Source organism: Festucalex cinctus, chromosome 14, assembly GCF_051991245.1.
Source record: "Festucalex cinctus isolate MCC-2025b chromosome 14, RoL_Fcin_1.0, whole genome shotgun sequence".
Classification (NCBI taxonomy): Eukaryota; Metazoa; Chordata; class Actinopteri; order Syngnathiformes; family Syngnathidae; genus Festucalex; species Festucalex cinctus.
In genome coordinates this window covers 4,711,663-4,734,469 of record NC_135424.1, presented here as the reverse complement: position 1 = coordinate 4,734,469, position 22,807 = coordinate 4,711,663, and the positions used below count along the sequence as shown (strand labels likewise).

The following is a 22,807-nucleotide window of genomic DNA, read 5'->3' as shown; positions in this document are numbered from 1 at the left end:
GAGATGACAGCGGCTTACACTAGATCAATGTGTGGACAGCCTTTCACAGATTATTAAAGCTCTGTTAGATTAAAAGAGACCCGCTCTGTAGTTTAGCTGTAGTCAATATTCCACAGTAGATTTAAAAAAAAACGAAAAAAAAAGGGGGGGGGGTCCCTCGCAAGGATCCCGGCACTGATGTAGGTCATCACAGCTGTTAATGGAATAACACTGTGACACGAGTGTCACAAGTAACTGTGTCATTTTCCATCGCCACCCACGGAGCCGCCGCGTTTTTTTTTTTTTTCATGAAACGATTTGACACCCCCGAGGTTTTTGTCGAAATTAGCCATTCCGAAATGACTTTTGTACTGTAAACGCTAACAGATTGCTCAATTACTTTCTTCCTGTCTGCGTGAAACCCCCAAAACAAGACTGCTTGTAACGCTCATCTCCCCTCTCGTGCAGCCCTCAACGAGCCCACCATCGACTACGGTTTCCAGAGGCTGCAGAAGGTCATCCCCAGACACCCCGGCGACCCGGAAAGGTTACCAAAGGTTAGTTCACTGTAGGGCTGCAGATGTTGGATATGTTGGTCTTCTGAAAATTGAAGCTGCACGATATTGGAAAAACATGTGATATGCGATATAGTTGTTGAATATCGCAATATTGATATTTTTGCGATATTTTGTTGTCAAATAAAAGAATAACATGTTTTTCATGTGGTAAAATAAGCAAATTCAATGTATTCTTAGTTAATTAATTGTAATTGCCATAGATGATGTTCAACTATTGGATGGTGATGCATATTTAAGTTTGTGTCTGATTGGTCAAAATTCCATATGAAAATTATTGCATGTCTTTTCGATATGCATATTGCATGGGCCAATATCGTGATAGATATTTTTTTGATATACTGCCCATCCCTAGAAAATTCAGGTATTCTGATAAAAATAAACATATATTTATTTTTTGCTTGGTTTGAGAATACACACACACACATACACACATATATATATACTTTAACTAAGCTTATCAGCACACTATTTTCATCTCTAGAAACATTTGTGACAATTTAGACAAATGTCTCCCATAGATTTCGGTCTATGGGGTGAAGTGACGTCAGAACCACAGTGGCAATTTTGCCGACTAAACCAACACATTTGAGAAAGCCGGGTTTGTTAGAAAGTGATCAGTCAGAAATGGCAACTGTTAGTTAGGCTGTCTACCAAAATATGCAGAGTCATTTATGTCTATTCAACTGCCTTTGAAAAGTAATCCAGTAGCGCTATTAGCGCTGTTAGCCGCTAGCGCTGTTAGCAGCCGCTAAACTCCGTCAACAGTCAACAAATCAACAGGACAATGTCAGCGTAATTCTTTTTTTGTAGCGATAATTGCCGATTGAATTTTGATTTTAGGACAAACTTGTGTTGTTGATGTCGGCGGCAACAGTTTGTTACTGCAAAATGAACACGCCAAACACATTCTGTACGACGAGTCAAGTCAGCCGTTACGCCGTGACACGCTGTCGGGAACATCTTCAAAATAAAAGCATTCCAAGGTATTGATCTCTGAATATTATGTAAGGTTAATTTTGAAGTTGCTTCCTGACAGTGTACATGTAAATAAGGCGAGTATCCGAGGCAGAAAAAAAATGCAGAGCATTTTTATGAACCGAGGTACTTGAATTACTTGATGATTCGTTTCAGTCCTATTCCACTGTCCTCGAACAAGCACGTTACGATGACTTGATGAAGGCGAGAATTAAACAAAGCAACATTAGCACCAACACACAGTGCTTTAAAAAGGAACAGCTTTGCCTCACATATGTGGCTTAGCCACTAGCCAGCGTGGTAATTGCATTGGTTTAGTGTGAGGAGAGAGGCGTAAACTCTCTGTGCGGTAAAATAGCTCAATCAGGCGTTTTCCTCTCCAGTAGTCTGTGGAGATGGTAATCTGGTCAGAAACGACGTCTGCGCCCTCATTACCCCGCTCATGTTTTCCTTTCATTTTCTGCAGCTCGATTTGGTTTAATCTTTTGTTTACAGAACCCTGTGCCGTAAACCCCCTCGTCTTACTGCCGCTAATAGACAAAGACCGCGTGTTATTATGCTTTGGCTTTCTTATTGTTTTCTTTTGAACCCGGGCGAAGCAGTTGAAAGCCGCGTCAAGTCTGAGACGCTCTTGTGCGGCACATAAACCGGTCGCGATATTGACGCCGCGGCGCTGGAACAGGAAGATCATTCTCCCGCTGAGACAAAACTCTTTGATTCTTTGACACTTTTTTTTTTTGTGACTGTCTTTGATTCTCTCACTCCTTCCATTTCCTATTGATAAAATCTATCTGTGCGCTGTCACTAATTGCTACCATGCCGGTAACCATTTGGGTGACTGACGTTCCAGATGTGTCAAGCGCAATAACATGACTGATTAGTCCATTCAAAGTAGCGTAGTAAAGCGGCGGCCACCTTCGAGTTTTAATAACACTGTAAAACCTTTGAAGACCTTATCTATTAAATCCCAGCATGCAACACAGCAATATCATTAACGTCCAACGGCCAATTTAATAAAAGACCAGAGCGTGTGGTCGCTAAAGACGTTTGACCGAGGCAATGCGGAGAAGTAGAGCATCGCAAGCTAGCCCCTTTGCTCGGCGGCTATATGAAGTGTTTCAATTAGACTCGGTCCCCGCGGAGACGGGACACAACACCTTGACATGAAATGTGACTCTAATTTTAGCTAGTAAAGCCTGACCATAAGCTCGAGCACCTTTAATATCCACTTTCTTTAACCGGGCGGGCGTTGCTGGTCAATGCGGGTGCACTATTTCTATTCTATAAAGTCACAGTGTCTTTGCGAAAAGACAGGCACGTTGTTAAACACAGCTTTATTATGGAGAAAGCAGACTTCTTTCCATGAATACAAAGTGTTGTTGGCAGTGAGACAGCTCTTGACACCGGACCCGAGATTAGTTTCCTGGGCGCGTGTATACTTAATATAGCGCGGTCTCCCAGCCTTTGCATGAAACAATCACAGAGTGAGATGAAACCCTGCACTTCCAATAAACAACATAAATATTTGATTTGCTCTCTAATGGACCCAAATATGGGGTTCAGGGGGCATGTAAATGATCCCACCAAGTGATTCGTCATTGTTAAGCTTGCCATCCGAGGGTCAACGCTGGGGGTCAAAAGCACATTCCCAATAAAAGAGCCGGCGGCGGCTGCCGGGTGCTCGCATGTACATTTGGAATGAGAACACAAACGGCATATAGAGAGCGGCCATTACTGGTTGCAGGTGAGGTGGGGGGGAACTCTATAAAAAAAAAAGGAGATAAAGCTGGAGGACGCAGGGTGTGCATTAGCAGAAAGGCAAATCGACACCCAGCCCACTCACCGCCGCGCCCTGAAACCCCCCCCAACCCGCCCATGACTTCACCCTCCAGTTGATAATATTACTGCGCTATTGATTTCCACCAGCCTTCTCCCTGGGACCAGTAAGACACGTGGTAATTGTAAGGAGACAGAAAGCCAATATGGGAGTGCTCATGGATAGCGAGGGATGCACGCTAATATTGTTGCTACACAGAGTAAAAAAAAATAAAAAATATGGCGGGTGAGTGGTGGTGGTGGTGCGAGGTGGGTGGGGGGGTCTGCCTCTGATTGAAGTTTACCTCGTAATTCTAAGACAACATCGTAGATGACAGTCTGACCCTGTGGGAGGAGTGCAGATATAAAAATTCAATGCAAAAGTCCAGGGTGAATATGAAAGTAATAAGTGTGAGCAGTCAAGTGATGAGAAAGGAGATTGGTTTGCGGGCATTGCGTTAAGTGAAGAGAGACTTTGGAATTCACCCCCCTTTTTAAGATCTTGTTATAAAACAATTTTCTGTTCATAATATAAAAAAGACAATTTATAATACCATTTTGTGCCCTCTGGCAGTAATGGACAAATAGACTGGATATCACATTATATCACACTCAATTTCTCTCTTCTGTAACAAATTAGATTCATTATGAAATTAAACGTGGAAACTCAATATTGTTTTATTATTAAGCTGATTGCTTTGGATTCTTTACTTCCCCCCCCCCCAAAATGAGCATAAGCCCATTCTTTTCCAATTCCTCGCCTAATCCGCCAGGAGAAAATATTACAAATGTGCTCATGTCAAGCAATTACCCATGTATTTAAATGAATCTCTCTTCCTGTGCTCTTTGAAGTACCTTCATCTAATGGCCCTATGCTTCTAAATGCATTCATTACCTCGGGCTAGAGCTAACAGAGTAATTGCCTTACAGTTTTATAATGGCATTAGCACTCCAAGCTACATAACCTAGGCCCTCTTTTATTAACTGCGATAATATAAATACAACATCCATGTTAATCTACTGCTGCAAGAATCATCACATTCGGGCTCTTTTCCACGCTTGTTTTATGACATCGCGTCATTCGTTATGACTCGCCGTCCGCCAGACGAACGGGACGGGACGCGGCGGCGTCGAAATCTTGGGGCGATCCGTCATGCGAGCCATTTAAACAGTTGTTGAACACGAGACCTTTTATGCAAAGCGAGGCGAGGAACAGCGGAAATCGGTCACGCGTTTGTCAGCGAACAAAAGGAATCATTTGAGGCCTTTAATTGTTTCAATTTAGCATGGCGTGTTCTGATATGTCTCCATGACATGAAAGCCAATTACACTTATTCTGGAGTAGCATTCAGATTTACATGGAAATGCCCCCGGAACACTATTCCGCGCTAATCGTATTCACAGCGTGAGCTGATCCGCATGAAGGCGTCTCGTCGGAAGACAACAAACTTCGTCCTTGATTGGGTGCGGCACTTCTCATCATCCTCGGATATGACTGGGCTGCCACTTAAGCATAGCCCTGCCAGTCGGCTCGGTTAGTTAAGACACCACGCGGTAAACGACAGATTAAGGATGAGAGGCAATATCGTTTCCTCTCCTCCTCTTTTTTTTCTTTTTTTTTCTCTTCTCCCCCTCTCCCAAGCTGTCCTTATGTCACTGCTGCAAAGTGCCATATGGACAAGGAGCGGGAGGACGTTTTTACAGGGAATGAAACATGGCTTGCGTACGAGACGCTCTTAATTGCTTTAATTGTTGCTTAAAATTGAGAGCCATGTAGGAGAGCTTGAAATATGATAGAATAGATTATTGGTAATTATTAACTGCAGACAAAAAGAGAAGGAAAGCCACTTTATCTCGCTCGGCGAGCGCGCGAGAAATCTGTTCTGCCTGATGAGAACACATCAAGACAGCTGGTCCTCTCATTTAGCCTACCTGCCTCACGACAAGCGTAATTCTTTATTTGTATGCAAACTAGATGCATGCAACGTTGAGCATACACACCAATTTCAGAGGTAAATGCCCATTCTAAGAACCACCCATCCGCTAACTTGGGCTGGATTAAGCGATATGTTTCTATAAGAAAGCACGGCATACGCTGGAAGTGGCTTCTACAGTGATTCATCTTGATAAATCAAGGGGCTGCGCGAGATGTGCTCCTCAGGATGAAAGGCGCCGTAAACACGGCGGCGGCGGCGCGCTACATACGCGGCGGCTGGCGGAACGCAGGCCAAGGCGTTGGGAGGCCGGCGTTTGAAGGCGCCGTGGCTGTGTTTACATTCATTTACGGCAGCTGCCGTCTTAATCCCGCAACCGCTATTGCCAAGTGATGGAACACTTCAGACAAATTACCGAGGCCCGCAAAAGAAAACACAGTGAATGTGGGAAGAAAACAAGCGCCATCTGAGATGTTTCTGCTGACAGATTTGCATTGCTTTTAAGCGGGGTTCTAAGAGCCCGGTCAACAAATCTCCGCTTTACAGCAGGTGACAACAAGCGAGCGTTTTTTGTTTTTTGTTTTTTTTTGGGCAACGCGGGCGGCGACTTGAATGCACTCGAAACAGGACAAGAGGGTTTGCTCGCAGCATATTGCCTCCCGTATTATAAAAGCAAAGAGAGCAGTCTGCTCGCTTGAGAGGGATTTAATTGTAAGTGGCAAATTCAAAGGGAAGATAAAGACACGACAAGCGGGCCAAACCCCGCCAACCTAGCCCGCAGCCCCGAACGGCGCGGGGCCGACGGGATCCGGGGCCAACTCGTTCTCGGTGTTAAGAGCCAAAGCAACACAGCTAATCCGCATTGTCAAGCGGGGGCAAGCGTGCAGACATGGATAAGACCACATCCTGAGCATCCGTGTCCCCAAGGCACCAGCACCCAGCTCCTGCCGGATGGGAAGTCATTTGCGAAGTCCTTTGCAGCAGCCAGTCAAAGAGGTTAATTGAAAAATTCCTTAATGTCATTACAACAGAACTAGATTAACCCAGAGCTAATTCACTTTATTGTTCTGAGGAGAGGGGCCTCGGCGCTGAACTCTGGAAGCCCGGAATCAGGCGTGAGGTGTTGTTTTTAAAGGACTATGCCGGTTTAATTAAGATAGGGAACATTATTCACCGCTCTGCATGCATGGGAGGAGTAAAGTGGTGTGTAAATGAAGGTGCGCCGCCTCTTAAAACAGCACCGCTCCTCATTTTTTTGCCCGGCCAGGAAAACCCAACGCCGCCCGCTGTGTAATGTTTCCGATGCTCTTCATTACTGTATGGACTCTTTAGCGTTTTGCTCTCCCCCTTCATCAGGAGGTGTTACTGAAGAGGGCGGCCGACCTCGTGGAGGCCCTGTACGGGATGCCCCACAACAATCAGGTCAGTATCCGCACAGTCGCGTACGTAAATACATGAGGAATTTACCGAGGGCATCACCATAGGGGATTTTCGCACCACTATATCTTGGCGCCAGATGCGAGCTCGAGCATATAGCCTGCGCGGCAGGCATCAAAGCGGTGGCGCCGCTTTAAAAAAGGAAACTCAAAAACCTTTGCCTTCTCTCCCCGCGCATCTCAGGAGATCATTCTGAAGAGGGCAGCTGACATCGCCGAGGCCCTGTACAGCGTTCCCCGCAACCACAACCAGATCCCCTCTCTCGCCAACACAGCCTCCCACGGCATGATGGGAGTTAACTCTTTCAGCAGCCAGCTCGCCGTCAACGTGTCTGAGTCACAAGGGAACGACCAAGGTATGTGATGGGCTGCTCGGTGGCTCCCAAACGCGTGGTCGGTGGCAGGTTTCCGCAAGGGTCTCCGGCAGAGAAACGCCGGCTACTTTTTCTCATTAAAAAGATAAAACGGATAGAAATCCACATTTTTGAATAACTGCTCCGACTCCGGGACAATATAGGCTGTTAAAGGCCCCAATTAAGTCCAAACCTCTGTTCTTATTAAAGCGCCATCTGCAGTATGAGCCGATATAAAAAAAAAATATATGTATTTGATTGCGGCTGTAAATTTCACTGCTAAAAGCACAACGAACAAATCCTTTTTTTCTACCCCCGCCCGTCTCATCCTCGTTATGCAGTGGGCTACAGCCGGAACACCAGCAGCGTGTCCCCCCGGGGCTACATCTCCAGCAGCACCCCACAACAGTCGAGCTACAACACCGTCAGCAACAGCATGAATGGCTACGGCAACGCCGGCATGAACCTGGGAGTGCCAAGCTCCCCGGGGTTCCTCAACGGATCCTCTGCCAACTCCCCATATGGAAGTGAGTAAGCTTGCCACCGTCGCACTAAAGCGCCGCTGATTGAATTCCAGTTCCCACATTCGTTTTCGCCTCAATGAATCATTGGCGACAGGGTTAGAACGCTGCCGCTACTGTGAATGTATTACCGCCCCTTCCGTGGCTCGCTCCAAGTGCTTCTCGGAACGCGCATAGTTAAGATTAAGACGCTTTTTTATTGATTTCAGCGTGATATGCAATGGCCGAAATTGGACGGTTGGTAGCGTTCGCTGTCGGGTCGTTCAACGGCGTGTTCAGTATCAGAATATTTGGCGACTTTCAGCCACAAGTCGCATTCTTCAACTGCTAATCCATAGTTGCCGCATAATTAAGTGGCTAAATGATGTTGTTAGGATTACACAAAAGAGACTTTACACTCAGACAGACCGATTGTCGGCGCCGATATTCAGCTTTTTGGCGAATATTGGCCTTTTTGAAGAGTCATATAGCCGATAATAGAAGTTAAAACTGTGTTAACTTCAGAGAAATATTAATTTCAATTTTCTGTTAACTTTATAAGAGATGCTGCTGACCCTGGGAATTCTCTGCACGATTTGTTTTTGTTTGAAATTAAAACTAAGGTAAGTAAAAAAAATAAAAATTTTGGGAAACTATGTACTTGTTTCAGTTTTTATTTAACTTTTTAAGACATGCTAATGGCCCTGAGAGATCCTGAACTTGGAATTTTAAAACAAAGATGTCAATTGAGGAAGATGAAACAAAACAAAACCATATTTTGCAAATATTAAAAGTTGTTCAATAGACATATATTTAAAAAATGTAAGAGTTGGAGGTTTATTTATTTATTTTTTGTATTTTCCCTTTCAGTGAAAATTATTTTCGGCTCTAAATATCGGTTATCGGCGATGAAAAAAAAAAACATCGGCCTTTCTACTTTCCATGAAACTTTGTGTGCTGTTGAAGAACAAGCTTCTGTATTTTTGTATTTTTGTTTTTCACTTAGTTTGCTAGCAAATGATGTATTAATTTCAATGACTCAATTCAACTATAGTCACAAGGTAAGTTTGATTCAGTCTTGGGCAATCAATTTATATTTCGCACGGGTATTTCAAATTTGTTCTGCCGGACAATTTGAGGAAAGTAGGAGCCTGTAAGTACTGATTTTCTAACCCCTCCCACCTCCCTGACCCGACCCCAAAGTAACACTACCCCAGCCTTACCTCAACTGCCCTCTCCCTCTCTAAGCACTACTCACAGCACGTTCTCACTCTCACCCGCCCTCCTGCCCTCTCCCTCCCTGTCGTCTCCGCAGTTAAACAAAAGAGCGCCTTCGCCCCTGTGGTCCGACCCCAGGCCTCCCCACCCCCCTCCTGCACCAGCGCCAACGGCAACGGACTGCAAGGTGAGCCCCCCTCACCCCCTCATCCTTTCCCTACGGACTACTGGTCAGATACTGCTGCTCAGGCCTCTGTCCGGTTTGGTGAGGGATTAATCATTACACATATATGCATTTTGACAGGCCAATTTACACATCACGCACATGTGCATACACGCACACACACGCACGCACACATCTGACTCATCCTACACGACACGGACCCCTCGCTGCCCTTCGGTAAGGATGATCCCCGCCGACGACGAAGACGCTCGCCAGAATTGTTTTCGGTAATTATGTTTATTAGGTTTTGTGAGCGCGCGCGTCACCACCGACGTGATTGGTTTGAAAACAAGCAAAGCCGTCGCGTGCGCGCCCCAAGATTAATAACATTGGGCTTAATGAAGTGGGAAATTAAAGTTCATCTCGCAACACGTTCATACTTATTAATACATGTTGTGCAGAAATTAATGAGCAATGCCTCGCCATCATCTGCGCTGGCAAACTTAAAAGCATTCCAAGCATGACTCTACAAATACACTCCCAGCAATATAATAATATATCATTCCCGGCAGTTCAGTAGTCGCCTAATTGTTAAAACGTGCGAAAAGTGGCGCATGTATAAACTCTCCGGGTGAGGTGCGGTCGCTAATGACGCCCCGAGCAGATGGTCTCGCTACAAATCGCCCAAGCTACCTTTTGATCGCGGCTAAATCTTTCTCGGAGACGACGCGAGGTTGGGGACGAGGGCGGTCTGACGAGCGCTGGATTGTGGGAAGTGACCGCGCCAGTTGGTCTTCACCTCCCCGGAGCGTCGGCCGCTGTTTGCCTTTGCCCCGACGCCCGAGTGGAAATATCACACGTAAGCAAGGCCGGCGTGCTGGGGGGGTTGGTGGGGGGGGCAGAAAATGTCAGAGCAGGAGGGAGCTTAACAAAGTCTCGCCCACTAGGAGGGCGCGCAGCTGCAGGCAAACACTCGCAGGAACGGCGGACATACACGCATACGCACGCACGCACGCACCCCTTCATACACACACACATACACACACGTAGATGCACTATTTCATTGCATTTATTTCCAGCTACTATTTAAAGCCTGATTGACTAATCGCCTCTTTCCTCTTTTTCTCAGCCATGTCCGGCCTCGTCGTCCCACCAATGTAAATGCACTTTTCGTCATCTCAAGCACCAGTCTACCACTTTCACAGGACACGCCCCCAAATCCCTCCCCTCCAACACCCCCTTTGGCACACAACAACAACAACAACAAAAAAAAAGAAAAAAAAAAAGCTGTTGTGCCATGTATAGTCGACTGCTTGTTCTCTTTTTAAAGATGGAGGGGGCAAAAAAAAAAAATAATCTTTTCAAAATGACTTTTAACAACCCCGCAGAAGAAAAAGGATCTCACGAGGAAGCATTTTTTTTTTTTTTTCTGTGGGACTTTTTTGGTTCTGTTTTGTTTGTTTTCCCGCCCACTCATTCGATCACCCTCGACGAGGACACGGGATGATGAAGGGTTTATTTTGTATACCTGTCGGCTTGCGCTTCGGCCTTGGATCCGTCCGACCGACCACACAACGTTCAATACTGGAAGGGACTCTGTGGACTCCCCGTTGTACAGTTCAAAACACTGATGTACAGTACATTTGCCAATGAACTTGTTTGCCTCAGAAAATTGTTTTTTTCTTTTCTTTTTTCTTCTTGTTCCGACTCTCTTTTAATAGATCCACACACAAGAGTTGTGCGTCTTTATAATGTGACTTTTTTTGTATTTTTAAATGTGAGGAACAAAAAAAATAAAAAATATGACACACACACACACACACACAGGGGCCAAGACAGTTTCAACTGGAAATTATAAGAGATATATAATGTAGTTAATCGATCCTGAAATGACAAGGGAGGGTGGGGTTAAATAGGGGCGGGGCCGGGCGGTTGAAGTTGTACCATGTTTCATTCCTGCATTTTAACTTAAATTTTGTAATTTATTGTAGCTAGAAAAAAAAAATCATCTTCAAATGGTTAAAAAAATAAAATAATCCTCCGACTCAACAAGCACACTGATGTGTACAAAACACTGCTCTGTTGATGAATATGATGTACTTCCATGTCTAGAGCTTCCTTTTAAGCAAGTGTGTTTTGCCATGTTTTTCAACTTTTTTGCTAGCACTGTATATTAATGCATTCCTAGGCTACTGTGAAGTCTGTTTCTTGTTGATGAGGAGCAGTCTCTCCCTTCTATAGCTCCAACTCCCTTATGTGTTTTATATGTGGTTTAAAAAAAAAAAAAAAAAAAAAGTAGACTATTGTGATATTGCCAAACTTGTGCTAAATATTTATACATCTGTCTTTTTCATGTTCTTTTAGATCAACACACAAAAAAAAATGTCAAAAAAAAAAAAAGTTAAAAAAGCAAATCCATTGAGAATGTAGGCGTAAAGTAGTTCATTGTCATATTTCTGTTCCAACACACACTTGCGCTCACTGAGGGAAATTTTGTAACATATCAACTATAAATAATGTATTTATCTCTGAAATTTTGTATATTGCTTTTCATTATGTATGTATTAATCGTCATTGCCCTTAATATAGTGATGCAGCACAGATAATTCAGCCAAGAAATGTTGCCTTCATTTCTTTTATTTTATTTTTTTGTATTTGATGAAATGCAATGTGCATATATTTCATGTGTATTCTCCAAAACTTGTGTTACTCCGTCGAGACTCTCTTGTCCATTTGTTTTTGTTTTTGTTTTTTTGTTTTTTAAAGGGGAAGTCAAACTTCATTGTTTATTTTTATATTGATTTTAAATTATCTATACAGACCATTTTGGAGAAAACTTTGTTGGTTGTATTGTCAAATAAATTGTTTGTGACCCATATGATAGTTGTTAAGATCCAATAGAGACTAATGTGCATGAGGGACAACCTTGGAGATAAAAAAAAAACAAAAAACAAAAACAAAACAAAACAAAAAAAACAACAACAAAAAATCACAGGCTCCATTTGTGGTTGTATTATTTTTCTGTTTTGTAGAATGTAAAGAAGTCATTTTTACTCACCACTTTACTCTGCCACATAGCTTACACGTGTTTACAGGGGAGAAACATTAAAAATGTCAACATTTGGAATGGAAACATGATGTTTTATTAAAACTTTGCAGTAAAATCAAAAGAAAAAAAAAAAAACAACCCACACACACTTTGCCCAACGCTGTGGACTTCTTGAGTGTGAGCAAAGCACTCAAACGGACCACCAGGAAGACGAGGCATACAGCTGAGATGATGTCGTGTTATGTGGAAACGTGTCACCGCCGCCGCCAAAAAAACAAAAAACAAAAAAAACCTGCTCTTACTCCCACTCTTGTCGCTTTGACATTGTGAGATCCTCCTGCTGCTGCTTCAAAGCCTCATTGTAGTCATTCATAAACAGCAGCGGCTGCGTATTCAAAGCACCCCAAATGGGGCTCATTCAAATCCCTCATTTCATTGCATTAAGCCACCTAGTTAATAAAGAATCAATACATTGAAAGAGCAAGGTTATCCTTTGTCTATAAGAGCTGGTATCGTTTTGAACCCCTTATAGTTTGCGAGCTGAAAGGAGGGGGCACTGTGAAATCTATACTCATCAAGTGGGTCAAACAGAAGGAGAAGTGTGTTTAGGAGTGTATGTGTGTGTGGTGGTGTTGGTGGGGGGTGGTGGGGGGATCTCCCTAAAAACAAGAGTGCATCTTATCTGGCGTCCTAACGCGCAGCGAGAAGCAGGTCACAAAATGTCAATTTCCCATCAAGGCAACATTGTCCTCGGCCACCTCTCCTTTTAATGCACAATTAAGCGCCGGCAACCTGAGTGCCAATCAGCATATCGCAGCTTATTATGTCAAACGGTGTGTGCGGACGCTGCTGCCGTGCAGATAGTCTGGGGTTGGGGGGGGGGGGGGGGTGGGGGTGCTGATAGCGCAAAAAAAAAAAAAAAAAAAAAAAGGGACAGACGCCCTCAAAAGAGCAATTTAATTTTCAGCCGCGATCGCCTGCTAGCCTCAAATCATTCCCTCGATAATCCAAAGTGTCTGATAACAATAGCGTCCTGACATTGCATTATCTGTTTCGGATACAGCGTCGGATCTATCGCCTTGCTTACCGCTGTCTCTATTATTCATGACAAAAACAAAAAAAAATCTTGCTCGGGCAGGAAAATGCGCAAACTGTACATTTAGCCGGAGCGTGGCTGTAAATTAAACCCTGGCACAAACTGCCATGGCGGGAACAATAGCCAGCTGAGCAGAAAAAGGAGGAGGGAGGAGGTTTAAAAAAAAAAAAAAAAAAAAAAGACAAGTTGTGAGGGTGAAAGTACAATCAAAAATGACATGTTTGCTCAGTTGTTGCCAATTTTAAGCGCTCGCAGGCAGGCTGGAGGTGCACTCCATCGTCTCAGCAGGTTTCCTCCGTGTGTCCGGCCAGCTCGGCCACGCCACTCAATCATTCTGAGAGCCTCTTTATTGGAGAACTCTAATGGCCACCCTCCGCCATGATCTTAATGTGTGCATTAAATATTTATAAATCCCGGGTCAATAATGCCCCATAACCAGAGCCTGACAGACCCCCCTTTCCCCGCCGTAGCGTGCGGCCGCCTCCCTCCCCGCGCCGGCGAAAGGTGAAGGGGTCACGCAATCAAAAGGGAGCGCGGCCCGCCGCGTCCGTACGTTTGCCGCCACTCTTATCAAGGCTCGCCTCAGTAGTGCTTATCTGTCAAAGGAGAGAAATATTGAAAGCAATATCGATCTTAACTAGACTTGCCGAGGGCCACGCTTCAAACATTTGCTCGTGGATTGTTATATTTAAAAAGAAGGGGAGGTAAAATAATAATAATAAAAAAAATAGTATTAGAACTCTGTGCAGAAATAGTGAACACATCTGCAGCCACGTTATTATCCAGCCCGCCAGTAGATTTAGTGGAGCCGATCCACGACAATAAATATTTCTTCATTAGAGGCCGGGTTAATCGCGGCGTCTCCACGGGTGACTCGGCCGCTTTAGGTGACCATCGGCGGGGCTGTTCAGGTGAAAGATTGCGCTCGGGTGATAGCGCGCGCACAAAAGGGCGGCCGGACAATGGGCCGGTCAATGGAGAGCGCCGGCAAAAAGAGCCACAATGGCCGTGCATGCTGGGAATTGGGCTGCGTGATATAAAGGAATGAAACCTTCAGCCGGGCCATGGAGGACGAGCATTCAGAAAAGGAGCTTTTTGTTTGCGCTTTATCAATCTGCACTTTCCCAGGAGGAAAAACAATTCCAGCTGACCTTAAAACGGGAATATTAGCTTACGCATCCGCTCCCTGTGTCGGCGTTATTGTTGAGGTTATAGGTTGACTTTTTTTTAATGGATGTTGCTGTGGTCATACCTTTGTGCCAATGCGTGTCCAGACAAGGGCCCATCAAACTAAAATAGCATGACAATAGTTTATCTTGGCCGCTGGGTGGGCAGTGCTGAGGAGGTCTTTTTAGGGATTGGCTGTTAAATGCTGAGCGAGGGCAAGTGAGGGGGGGGGGGGGGGGGAGTGGGAGTTTAGATACTGTAGTGGGATGCAAGTGCTTTGACTGCACAACCTGGGATCACAACTTTGAGACGACATAAAGAGGGCTGACCTTTTTTGAACAATTCCACATCAAAACAAAGGCTTTGACCCTTTTTTCCCCTTTTTTTTTAAATAGTCTGTGTGTGAATGGGAACGTCTGATAATACGCCGCTCCCCTGCTACAGCGACACGGCGGGACGCGAGCTTCGCAGCGAAAACTAGATCCGTACAAAGATTTCCACTTCACTCGGCGCAAGTCAAGAAAGGATGAGCAAAGTATCCCGGTGCGTTGGAAGAGCCATTAAACTTGAATTTGGGTGTCATTTGATACTTCATTAATGCTGCAGTGAATTCCAAATCCACAAACGCGAGATTTAGCCTCGGCAGTTCAACCTATTTTCCCTTTACGAACGTCACCACGTCCCCAAAACGACTCCCTAAATGTTGCCCGGCCGGGGTAGCGTCGGGGCGCGGCGATAAAATAACTGCCTCGGTCTCACCATATAGAATAGTGCTCCTTTCATAGTGGCCCTCTGTAGTGCTTTGTCCAGTACTTCTGGATATGATATCATCTATTAATAATGTATTGGCAATGGATTACATAAAAAGGGAGCAGAAATAACATCCAATATTCATGCCCCCTGAGCTCGACTGTGTCCAATCCGTTTGGCCCATAAAACCTTCGCCCCATTTCCATATCCGCTGTGGGTCACGACAGGTCCGCCGCACAAAGGCGCACAGAACCGCTCCGCACAGGAAAAGGGCAGTAAAAATTAGGTGTATTTCTGAACCCATATGAAGCGCAAAAAAAGTGAAAAAAAAAAAAAGTGAAAAAGCTCTTTTCCGATTTGAGCGGCTGTGAGAAAGCCGGTGCTGCGTTTCCCTCTTTAATTGTGCCACTTGAGAAATTGACGTGCCTCTGAAACATGGCATGAATCTCGCAGTTATTGCAGTCCCCTTGGCAGGGAATGTTGATACAACATCTGCATGCTATAGAAAGTAATGGAAGTAGCAGAGGTGGCAGCTGCAACTCTACAGGAAGTGTGCCATTTTCAGGCAGCGCCGCTGTGAGAAGCGCTAACTGCCAGCCTGGTCTTGCAGGCGCCTCTGATTGCCAGGACACTATGACAAACAGGCTGGGGATGGGAGTGTTGCATCCTGGGGGATGACAGCTTCTGTTTGATTGTCAATAAGGCTCATTAGCAGGAAAAATGGGGAATGCGGAAGCAGATTAACTGGCTCCCCCCCTTGTGTTTTATTCCTCCAACTGACTTTTTTTTTTTTTTTTTTTTTTAAATGTACGTACAATACTTTCCGTCCCAGCTCTTCTATTCCACATTCCATCTTGAAAACATCACGCACACCTTGCAGCGAGCGTGTTCCCGCTCTGAGTCACTCTCATTTTAGGAACAGCGGCGGATGTTTTCCCCCCACGTCTCGGCCAACAAAGCGGCGTGTAAGGGCCTTTCCCTGAAGAGTCCTTGTCACGCCGCGCCAAACCTCTGTGATTATCGTTGTTTTTGCAGAGAGTGTCCACGCCTGCCAATACCGCTGTTCCATAAATGAATTTGGCCCCTCGTCAACGAATTACCTAACACGCAGAACTGTGTATGTGTCACATCCAATTCCAACTCACCGGCTTTGCTGGTGTGTGTCAGCTGGAGGACTTAATCATCAATCGTCAATCATAATAAGGGAAACACATTGATAGGGCGTCTTTTCGCCATCCCCCCCCTCCCCACCCCCCCCCACCCCCTCTTGCACAGTTAAATAAAGTGTAAAGTGAGAAGTTAAAACTGACCTTGTTAAATCGGGACCACAATTTATATTCCTAATTTAGTGTATGGATTAATTAGTCTTGGCAAGTGCGCGTATCGGCTTCCATCTACGCCTTCACATCACAGAGCGCTTTCAAAAAACATCTCTGGAATGATTTCTGTCAATGTAATCTGCATACGCCGTGATGTGTTATTTATTTTATTTTGAATATTTCCAGCGCCACACTTTTAATTAATACTTAATTGGACAATTTATAGAGAGGACTTATTCCGGCGTTCGCCTCTAATCAATAGCCTCCATCTCCCATCATGCAAAATTAATCACTCTGACCTGTTATCAGTGCGGCACGAGCACGCGTGCGCACTCGCGCTACCTATGATGCTAACTGGCATGCATTTTGCACCAGGCTGAGGAATCTGGCTCATATTTCCCCCCCCTCTCTCTCTCTCTCCCTGATCCAATCCTTCCCCGTCATATAGATCGCAAGTCTGCGGGGGCCAGAGGCGCTGACAGAGCCCAGATGCTCCCAGTCTGTCTGGGGGACTGGAGAGACTGGTGCCACGGGGTCCTGGAGCCTCTGAAGTGCCGCCCCCTCCGTCAACAGGACCAAGGCTAGACCTGCACTTTCTCCAGGCTGAGGCACTCGCCTTCCAGCGCCGCACGCTCAGATTGATACGTGCCGCGAGAGGCTCCCACGTAATGGTCCTAATTAGAGAACCGCGGTTCTGTTCTGGGGTTCACAAGGTTACAACGACATACTGATACAAGGTTACTGGCACACTCTCAGGGTTTCCTCTACTTTCTCATTTCATCCTGTTCCATCTCATCATGACCGTCCTAAAGAGAGCGGGGGGGGCTCTTTGTTCTAAGAGAATCACAAAAAAAACAACAACAAAAAAAGATGCCTGACAAGTCTCCAATCGTGGCGCTTTCCCTCTCAAAACACAAAGATCATTACAAGGGCATCAAAGGATGCCATGTTTGCGACGATATTGCTCTTTGTAGTGGCGGCGTAGCATGGCGGCGCGCGGCGGCGGTATTAGAGGCTGCCGCGGCAGCTGTCGCGGCTGGCCGCACGCTGCCTCGGTGTCAGGGCCTCCGAGGCCAGCCGGTCCCGGCAGGCAGACAAGAGGGGGGGAGGAAACCCGATAGCGCGGCCAAACCTCAGTCTGTCTATGCGAGCTATCTATTCCTGTGTCTGACTGGCCGACTATCTGCATGTCAAGCACTCCTCCGGCTTCCCGGCAGCGGTGTGCCGACATCGGCTTGCCTAATGCGCTCCCAAAAAGTTTCTAATTCCTTCGTATTATTATTTTTTTCTAAAGCTTGCAAACTTCTTGGAAATAATAAAAGTGGCTATGAATGAATCACTGATGTGGCCGCAGGACCCCGCTCGGGCTCGAACGTTTCCACCGAGGGGGAGCAGGTTGCCGAGTTATGAGCCAACATGTATAAGGAGCAAGACACGGAAGCATGGAGTGTGTTTGTATTTGATGTGGGGGAGAAAATTGTTCTATAATGAGGAGGGGTGGCAGGATATGAGATGGGAAGTGGGGAGTTGGAGACAGGATGTAAGTTATGAGAAGGAAACCAATGTTGGGAAATGTCGTCGTTGCGGCTCAAATATTTCTCACTACGGCCGCCGGTGATTAATGCAACCCGGCCGGGTCAAAACTATGAACTCACACTCGCAACGCCACCAAAATATATTCTTTGTGGGGCTGAAATAAGTGCGTGCCATGCCATGTGCGTGCGTGTGAGGGGGTTAATAAATGTTGAATCAAACGCCGCACGAGACACTCACACTCCTTAAGGGTTGCCCATTAGCGGTGTGTGGGTGCATGGGGAGTTTATCAGTGTCTGGGTGATTTATGAAGTCAGACTCAATATCATCCACTTCACCCACACACATATGGACGCGCACATGAGCACGCGTGGCCGCACGCGCGCGTGCACCCACTGAAACGGGGAGCCGATATTAGGGCAAAATTAAAGCTCTGGCGTGATGAGATGGACTCGGCCTCCTTTAATGGAATTCTGAATGTTGGATATCCAAAATAATAAAACACTAATAATCCTGCTAGTACCAATATATCAGAGGGTATGTTAAAAAAAAAAAAAAAAAAAAAAATCTCCCCCCCCAAAAAAGAGGTGTGAAATATTTAATATATAGCGTTGCCTAGGGTACCTGAGCAATTACACGGCCAATTACTGGCAGCATGGCTGACGCTTTGATGCTGGACTTGTTTTCAGCAGCTCCAGACAGCAGCAACTCTGCTTGCTAAATTTGTAGCATTCCACCGAATTTAGTTAGCCACAAGCAAAAAGACGAAAAAAAAAAAAAAGAAAAAGAAAAGGAGGGTGCTTACAGTGCACTTCAGAGTGTGCCGGGCTTAAATGGGACCCCTTGTGGCTGTGTCACAACTCCCTTCGTTAGGGGGCTGACTGTAGCCTGTAGTCACCACAGGCATCATTAGCCCTCTGTGAAACCACAGACTGGCTCTCATTCTTCATCTGCCTGTCTGCCCGCCTCGACGTCCACGCTTACCGACGGTAGCGCGAGCCGGTCCGGATGACGAATTCAAAAATGCGGCGGAAAAAAAAAAAAAAGTTGAAATGTATTCAAGGGGAGGGCCACTGGAATTGGATCAGGAAAGGTTAGAGCCGAGGTTATTTTGGGAGGGTGGATTATTAGGCTACCTGCGCCGCACCGAGGAGGAATAACTATGGACATGTCAGGGTCACTCCGGAATTGCATTAGACAGTGAGGAGAATCAAGAATTTATTTAATAGGGGAAAGAAAAGAAGGAAAGCGTCAACGCAACAAAAGATCCTTAAGGGGGGGGAGCACTGGAAATGTTCAGTCAAACCATACACGCGCACACACACACACTCTCCCTGCTGCCCCCTCCATATGGTCCTTCCAAGATAAAATAATTCCTCTCAAAAGGGATTAAATGCGATTGTGCGGGGAAAATAAAATAACATATAAAAATGTAAGTTGCGGATCAAATGTGCAAGGATGAATTCCAGGTTGAAATGTTGCATGTCAGTTTTGCCGTTCTGTACTGCCCTCTAATGGAAAACGCTCCACTCGGAGAGAGCAGGGAAGAGAAGCAAAGAAGCGGCGGTGCACAGACACAGACGTGAGAAAGACACGCAAGCCTAATCGGTAATGAGCCCGAGGCAGTCAACTTTTTATTGTAAATAAACGCAATTAAAAATGATGAAAGGCGCTAATTTGACACGTGGAGACGCGTTGATTTGAAAGGCGCCGTATATAATGCATAAGACATCAGCACTGGAGGTGGATAGTAAGACGAGAGCAAACAATGAGATCTAAATGGAGACGAAACAAATACTCCACTACAAAGCTTTGTAGCGGCAAAATTCTGAGCCTTTATCACTGGATGTCGAACAAAGCACTTGCTTGGCAGGAAATTAAAAAACCAACGAGAGGTACAAAGACTAATTCTGCTCTCAGGAAAAAAAAATAACAACAACAACAACAATGTGAGAGACATATTTTTAAGGGAATAATAACTCTTTAGAAAAACCATTCCAAGCACTATCTGGCAAACGCAGCCGAGGCCCACGGGAGCATATGTTTGTAATTCCTACTGTTCTCTGTTTAAGTTATTTTTGCACATTCTAATTCGGCAACAACTCGCGAGCACATTAACTATGCAAGCGTCTCTATTCTTAGATTTTTAAAAATGAATTTAAATTGAATATTTACACTCAACTTTGCGCCTGTGTTTTTGTGCGTGTGTGTGTTTTCTCTTCCATACTTGATAGAGTTGGCGTCGGTCGCGCGTCAGCCTTCCTCGTGGGCGAGCAGCCATTGTTTGAGGTGGTCGCCCCTGCCGCTCATGTACGGGCCGCTCTGGCCACTGCTCGAAATGACTCGGTGGCAGGGGATGATGAGCGGAATCTGGCACGGGCAAACAAAAGAGGAATTCATCCCCGAGGAAGCGGACGTGCAACTTTTGCAAATGTTGTGCAAGCACATCTCCACACGCATAGCTCAGACACTTTGATGTCTTATCTTTTTCTGGAAAGGTACAATTATATTCCCGGTTTTATTTTTTAATAATTTTTTTTTATCCACCCCAATATTACAATTCACTGCAGAGAATTGAATTTTAAGAAGTGTAAATACAGGGAAATATCTGAAAACAAAAAGTCGACATAGGCGGGTAGGCGTCGCTCCTTTTTGACAAGCGCTTCCTGGTAGAAATGTATTATGTATGAAAGCGCCTGTGATTTGCCGCATAAACGGTGCAACTTTCAAGTAACCGGCGCGCAGACAATGTGAATCTGCACTTTTGTGAGCGTGGTAAAACAAAAACAAAAAAACAAAAAAAAAGTGCCACAACACAAAAACGCCTGGTTTGATCGCGCACAATCCCGCATTCGGGGTGATGGCTCAGTCTATGGCGATAAATGTTTTCCCACTCTTTAAAAGTGTAAAGCAAAGAAGCAATCAAAAATTAATGGGCAAAAACACCAGCAGGATGAATATTCAATCGAGAGGGTGTCAACATTAAGATCTGATAACCCTGTGATCATTAAAAAAGAGGAAGTCGGTGGAGCGTTTACTCTTATTGCAGGCGACTGCCAGGGGGGTCCCGGGTTCTTTGTAAACTAAATGGCTGGAGAAAGATTAAACAAGCCAGCCTAAAACACTTCGATCATTGTAAATTCACAACAAGAGCGGCGGCGACGCTCGCCATGAATCACGGCAATTATTTCACGTCAAGCGCTCCCTCCATTGATTGGTGTTACATTTAAAAAAAAATAAAAATGTCACTGCCAAACGGGCGGCGGCGTGGCTGTAATTTCTGGTTGATCATAACTTGATGGCTGCCGCCGCGTATAAAAGTTGGATGCGCTGCGCGCCTCGCTTCAGATCCATCATTAAACCCGCTCCCATATCAACAGCAATAAAACTTTCCGAGCCCCAGATTAACCTTGCAGACAGAGAAATACTGCTCCAGTATTCAGATCAATATTGTTCCCCGGGTTTGGAAGGAGAGCAGGGTACCCTCAAGGCCTTCGGATCTGCCTCCTGACTGGGGAAGGGGGGGGGGTGGTCGGGGCTTTAGCGGTGGATGTGCGAGGATGCTCCACACCGGGCTTATCAATACTCAAATCCTGGTGAGGAACGAGTGCCACGGCGAAGGCGAGGATCGATTGAGCACACTGAGCTTTTCGCAGCTGAAGCCCGAGCCGAGCGGCGCTGCTGACAAGTAATTGACACTGACAATCTGACTCTGGATCAGTATCAGTGGCTCAGGGCTCAGGCTCCCATCCTCCCCTCAGCAAAAGGGGAAGAAGTGTCTGTGTGTAATAAAAAAATAAATAAAAAATGACTAGAGAATATTATTCAGCCATCCAGAAGCAATGCCACCGGCTAGTGTACCTAATAAAGTATGTACAAAAAAAAAAGTTACATAATATAAGACAGGAAGGAGATGTGTCTGGACTACATTTGTGTACGAGAGGTTTTCTCTGTCTTACACCGGCGGTGCCCACAGCGCTTCACGGGCACCGCTAAACGGCCTTTGATCAAAAGGGTTTGATCAAAAGGAGACACGCCACTTGCCCTCTGGCCCTCCGTTTGGCACACACGGCCCAAAGACGCGCGGGGCCCGAGCTTCCCTCCGTGAGATTTACAAGAGAAAAAGGTAAAAAGAGCGGCGTGTACGCGGGACAAAAGGCGCGGGCTTAAAATCGTGCTGGAGGTCGGCTTCTTCTTTTTCCTTTTTCCCTCGTCTGCCGTTCCCTGAGGGGGCCCGTTTACTTTGCCTGGACTGGACTGGGCTTCCAACAGGATGCTTGTTAAATAACACATCCCGCATGAGGGAAGACTTGGAAATACTAGCGTCGTATTGAGTTACAGTTTTTAATACTTTTTGTATTTATTTCTGCAATTTGTTTTGTCTGTGGATGCTTATTAAAACAAAATGTTGTACGACCACAAAAAAATGTTTAGCTACAAGCTGTACTAATGAGACCCAATATACAGTATTGCCATTACAAATGCTGATTTTTAAAAGATCTGATTTATTTATTTTGGTGGTTGTAGATGTAGAATAGCTTTACTTTATATCAGGGGTTACCAACATAGAGGCCGCCCTTAACCCCCAAGGGCCACACGAGTAGCCCGGGAACCTGCAATCAAAATAGCTCACCAGTGATGGAACATGTGATTTCATTCATCTGAAAATGTAAACACTTGCAGAGATTTATAATAAAGTAAATAAAGTGATGGATATTGATATGTATATCTGTCTCTCTCCTTGTTAAATTATTGATTATGGAGAGGAATCATGGTCAAGATATAGATGAATGTCACTCATAATCAATAACATAATTAAAGGTATGGTTGCAACTATTGATTATTTTAATATTGAATTTATCTGTCTAATTTTAAACTTTTTTTTCATCACTTTACTCAAAATTCTGAATTGGTCTGATAGATGTCAGAAAAAAAAAAGGCA

General features: G+C 45.2%; 2 protein-coding genes across 13 annotated transcripts in view; one reads left to right on the top strand and one right to left on the bottom strand.

The window, feature by feature from the left end:
• LOC144001409 (transcription factor COE3) overlaps positions 1-10,834 on the top strand; it is a 105,998-nt gene extending 95,164 nt beyond the window's left edge. For 3 of the 7 annotated variants that reach the window (XM_077495686.1, XM_077495688.1, XM_077495687.1), the window contains 6 exons: positions 448-536; positions 6,638-6,703; positions 6,902-7,073; positions 7,412-7,597; positions 8,886-9,053; positions 10,081-10,834. In XM_077495686.1, coding sequence (XP_077351812.1) covers positions 448-536; positions 6,638-6,703; positions 6,902-7,073; positions 7,412-7,597; positions 8,886-9,053; positions 10,081-10,112 — 713 coding nt within the window. In that variant the 3' untranslated portion in view covers positions 10,113-10,834. Of the gene's footprint in view, positions 1-447; positions 537-6,637; positions 6,704-6,901; positions 7,074-7,411; positions 7,598-8,773; positions 9,054-10,080 lie in introns of those variants that run through there. The other 4 variants (XM_077495691.1, XM_077495690.1, XM_077495689.1 and 1 more) reach the window with 2 other exon arrangements.
• Positions 1-22,807, bottom strand: part of LOC144001413 (methylated-DNA--protein-cysteine methyltransferase-like) — a 131,218-nt gene that overhangs the window by 86,542 nt on the left and 21,869 nt on the right. For 3 of the 6 annotated variants that reach the window (XM_077495713.1, XM_077495714.1, XM_077495715.1), the window contains exon 5: positions 20,093-20,235. In XM_077495713.1, the coding sequence (XP_077351839.1) occupies positions 20,119-20,235 (117 nt within the window). In that variant the 3' untranslated portion in view covers positions 20,093-20,118. Of the gene's footprint in view, positions 1-19,490; positions 20,236-22,807 lie in introns of those variants that run through there. The other 3 variants (XM_077495718.1, XM_077495716.1, XM_077495712.1) reach the window with 1 other exon arrangement.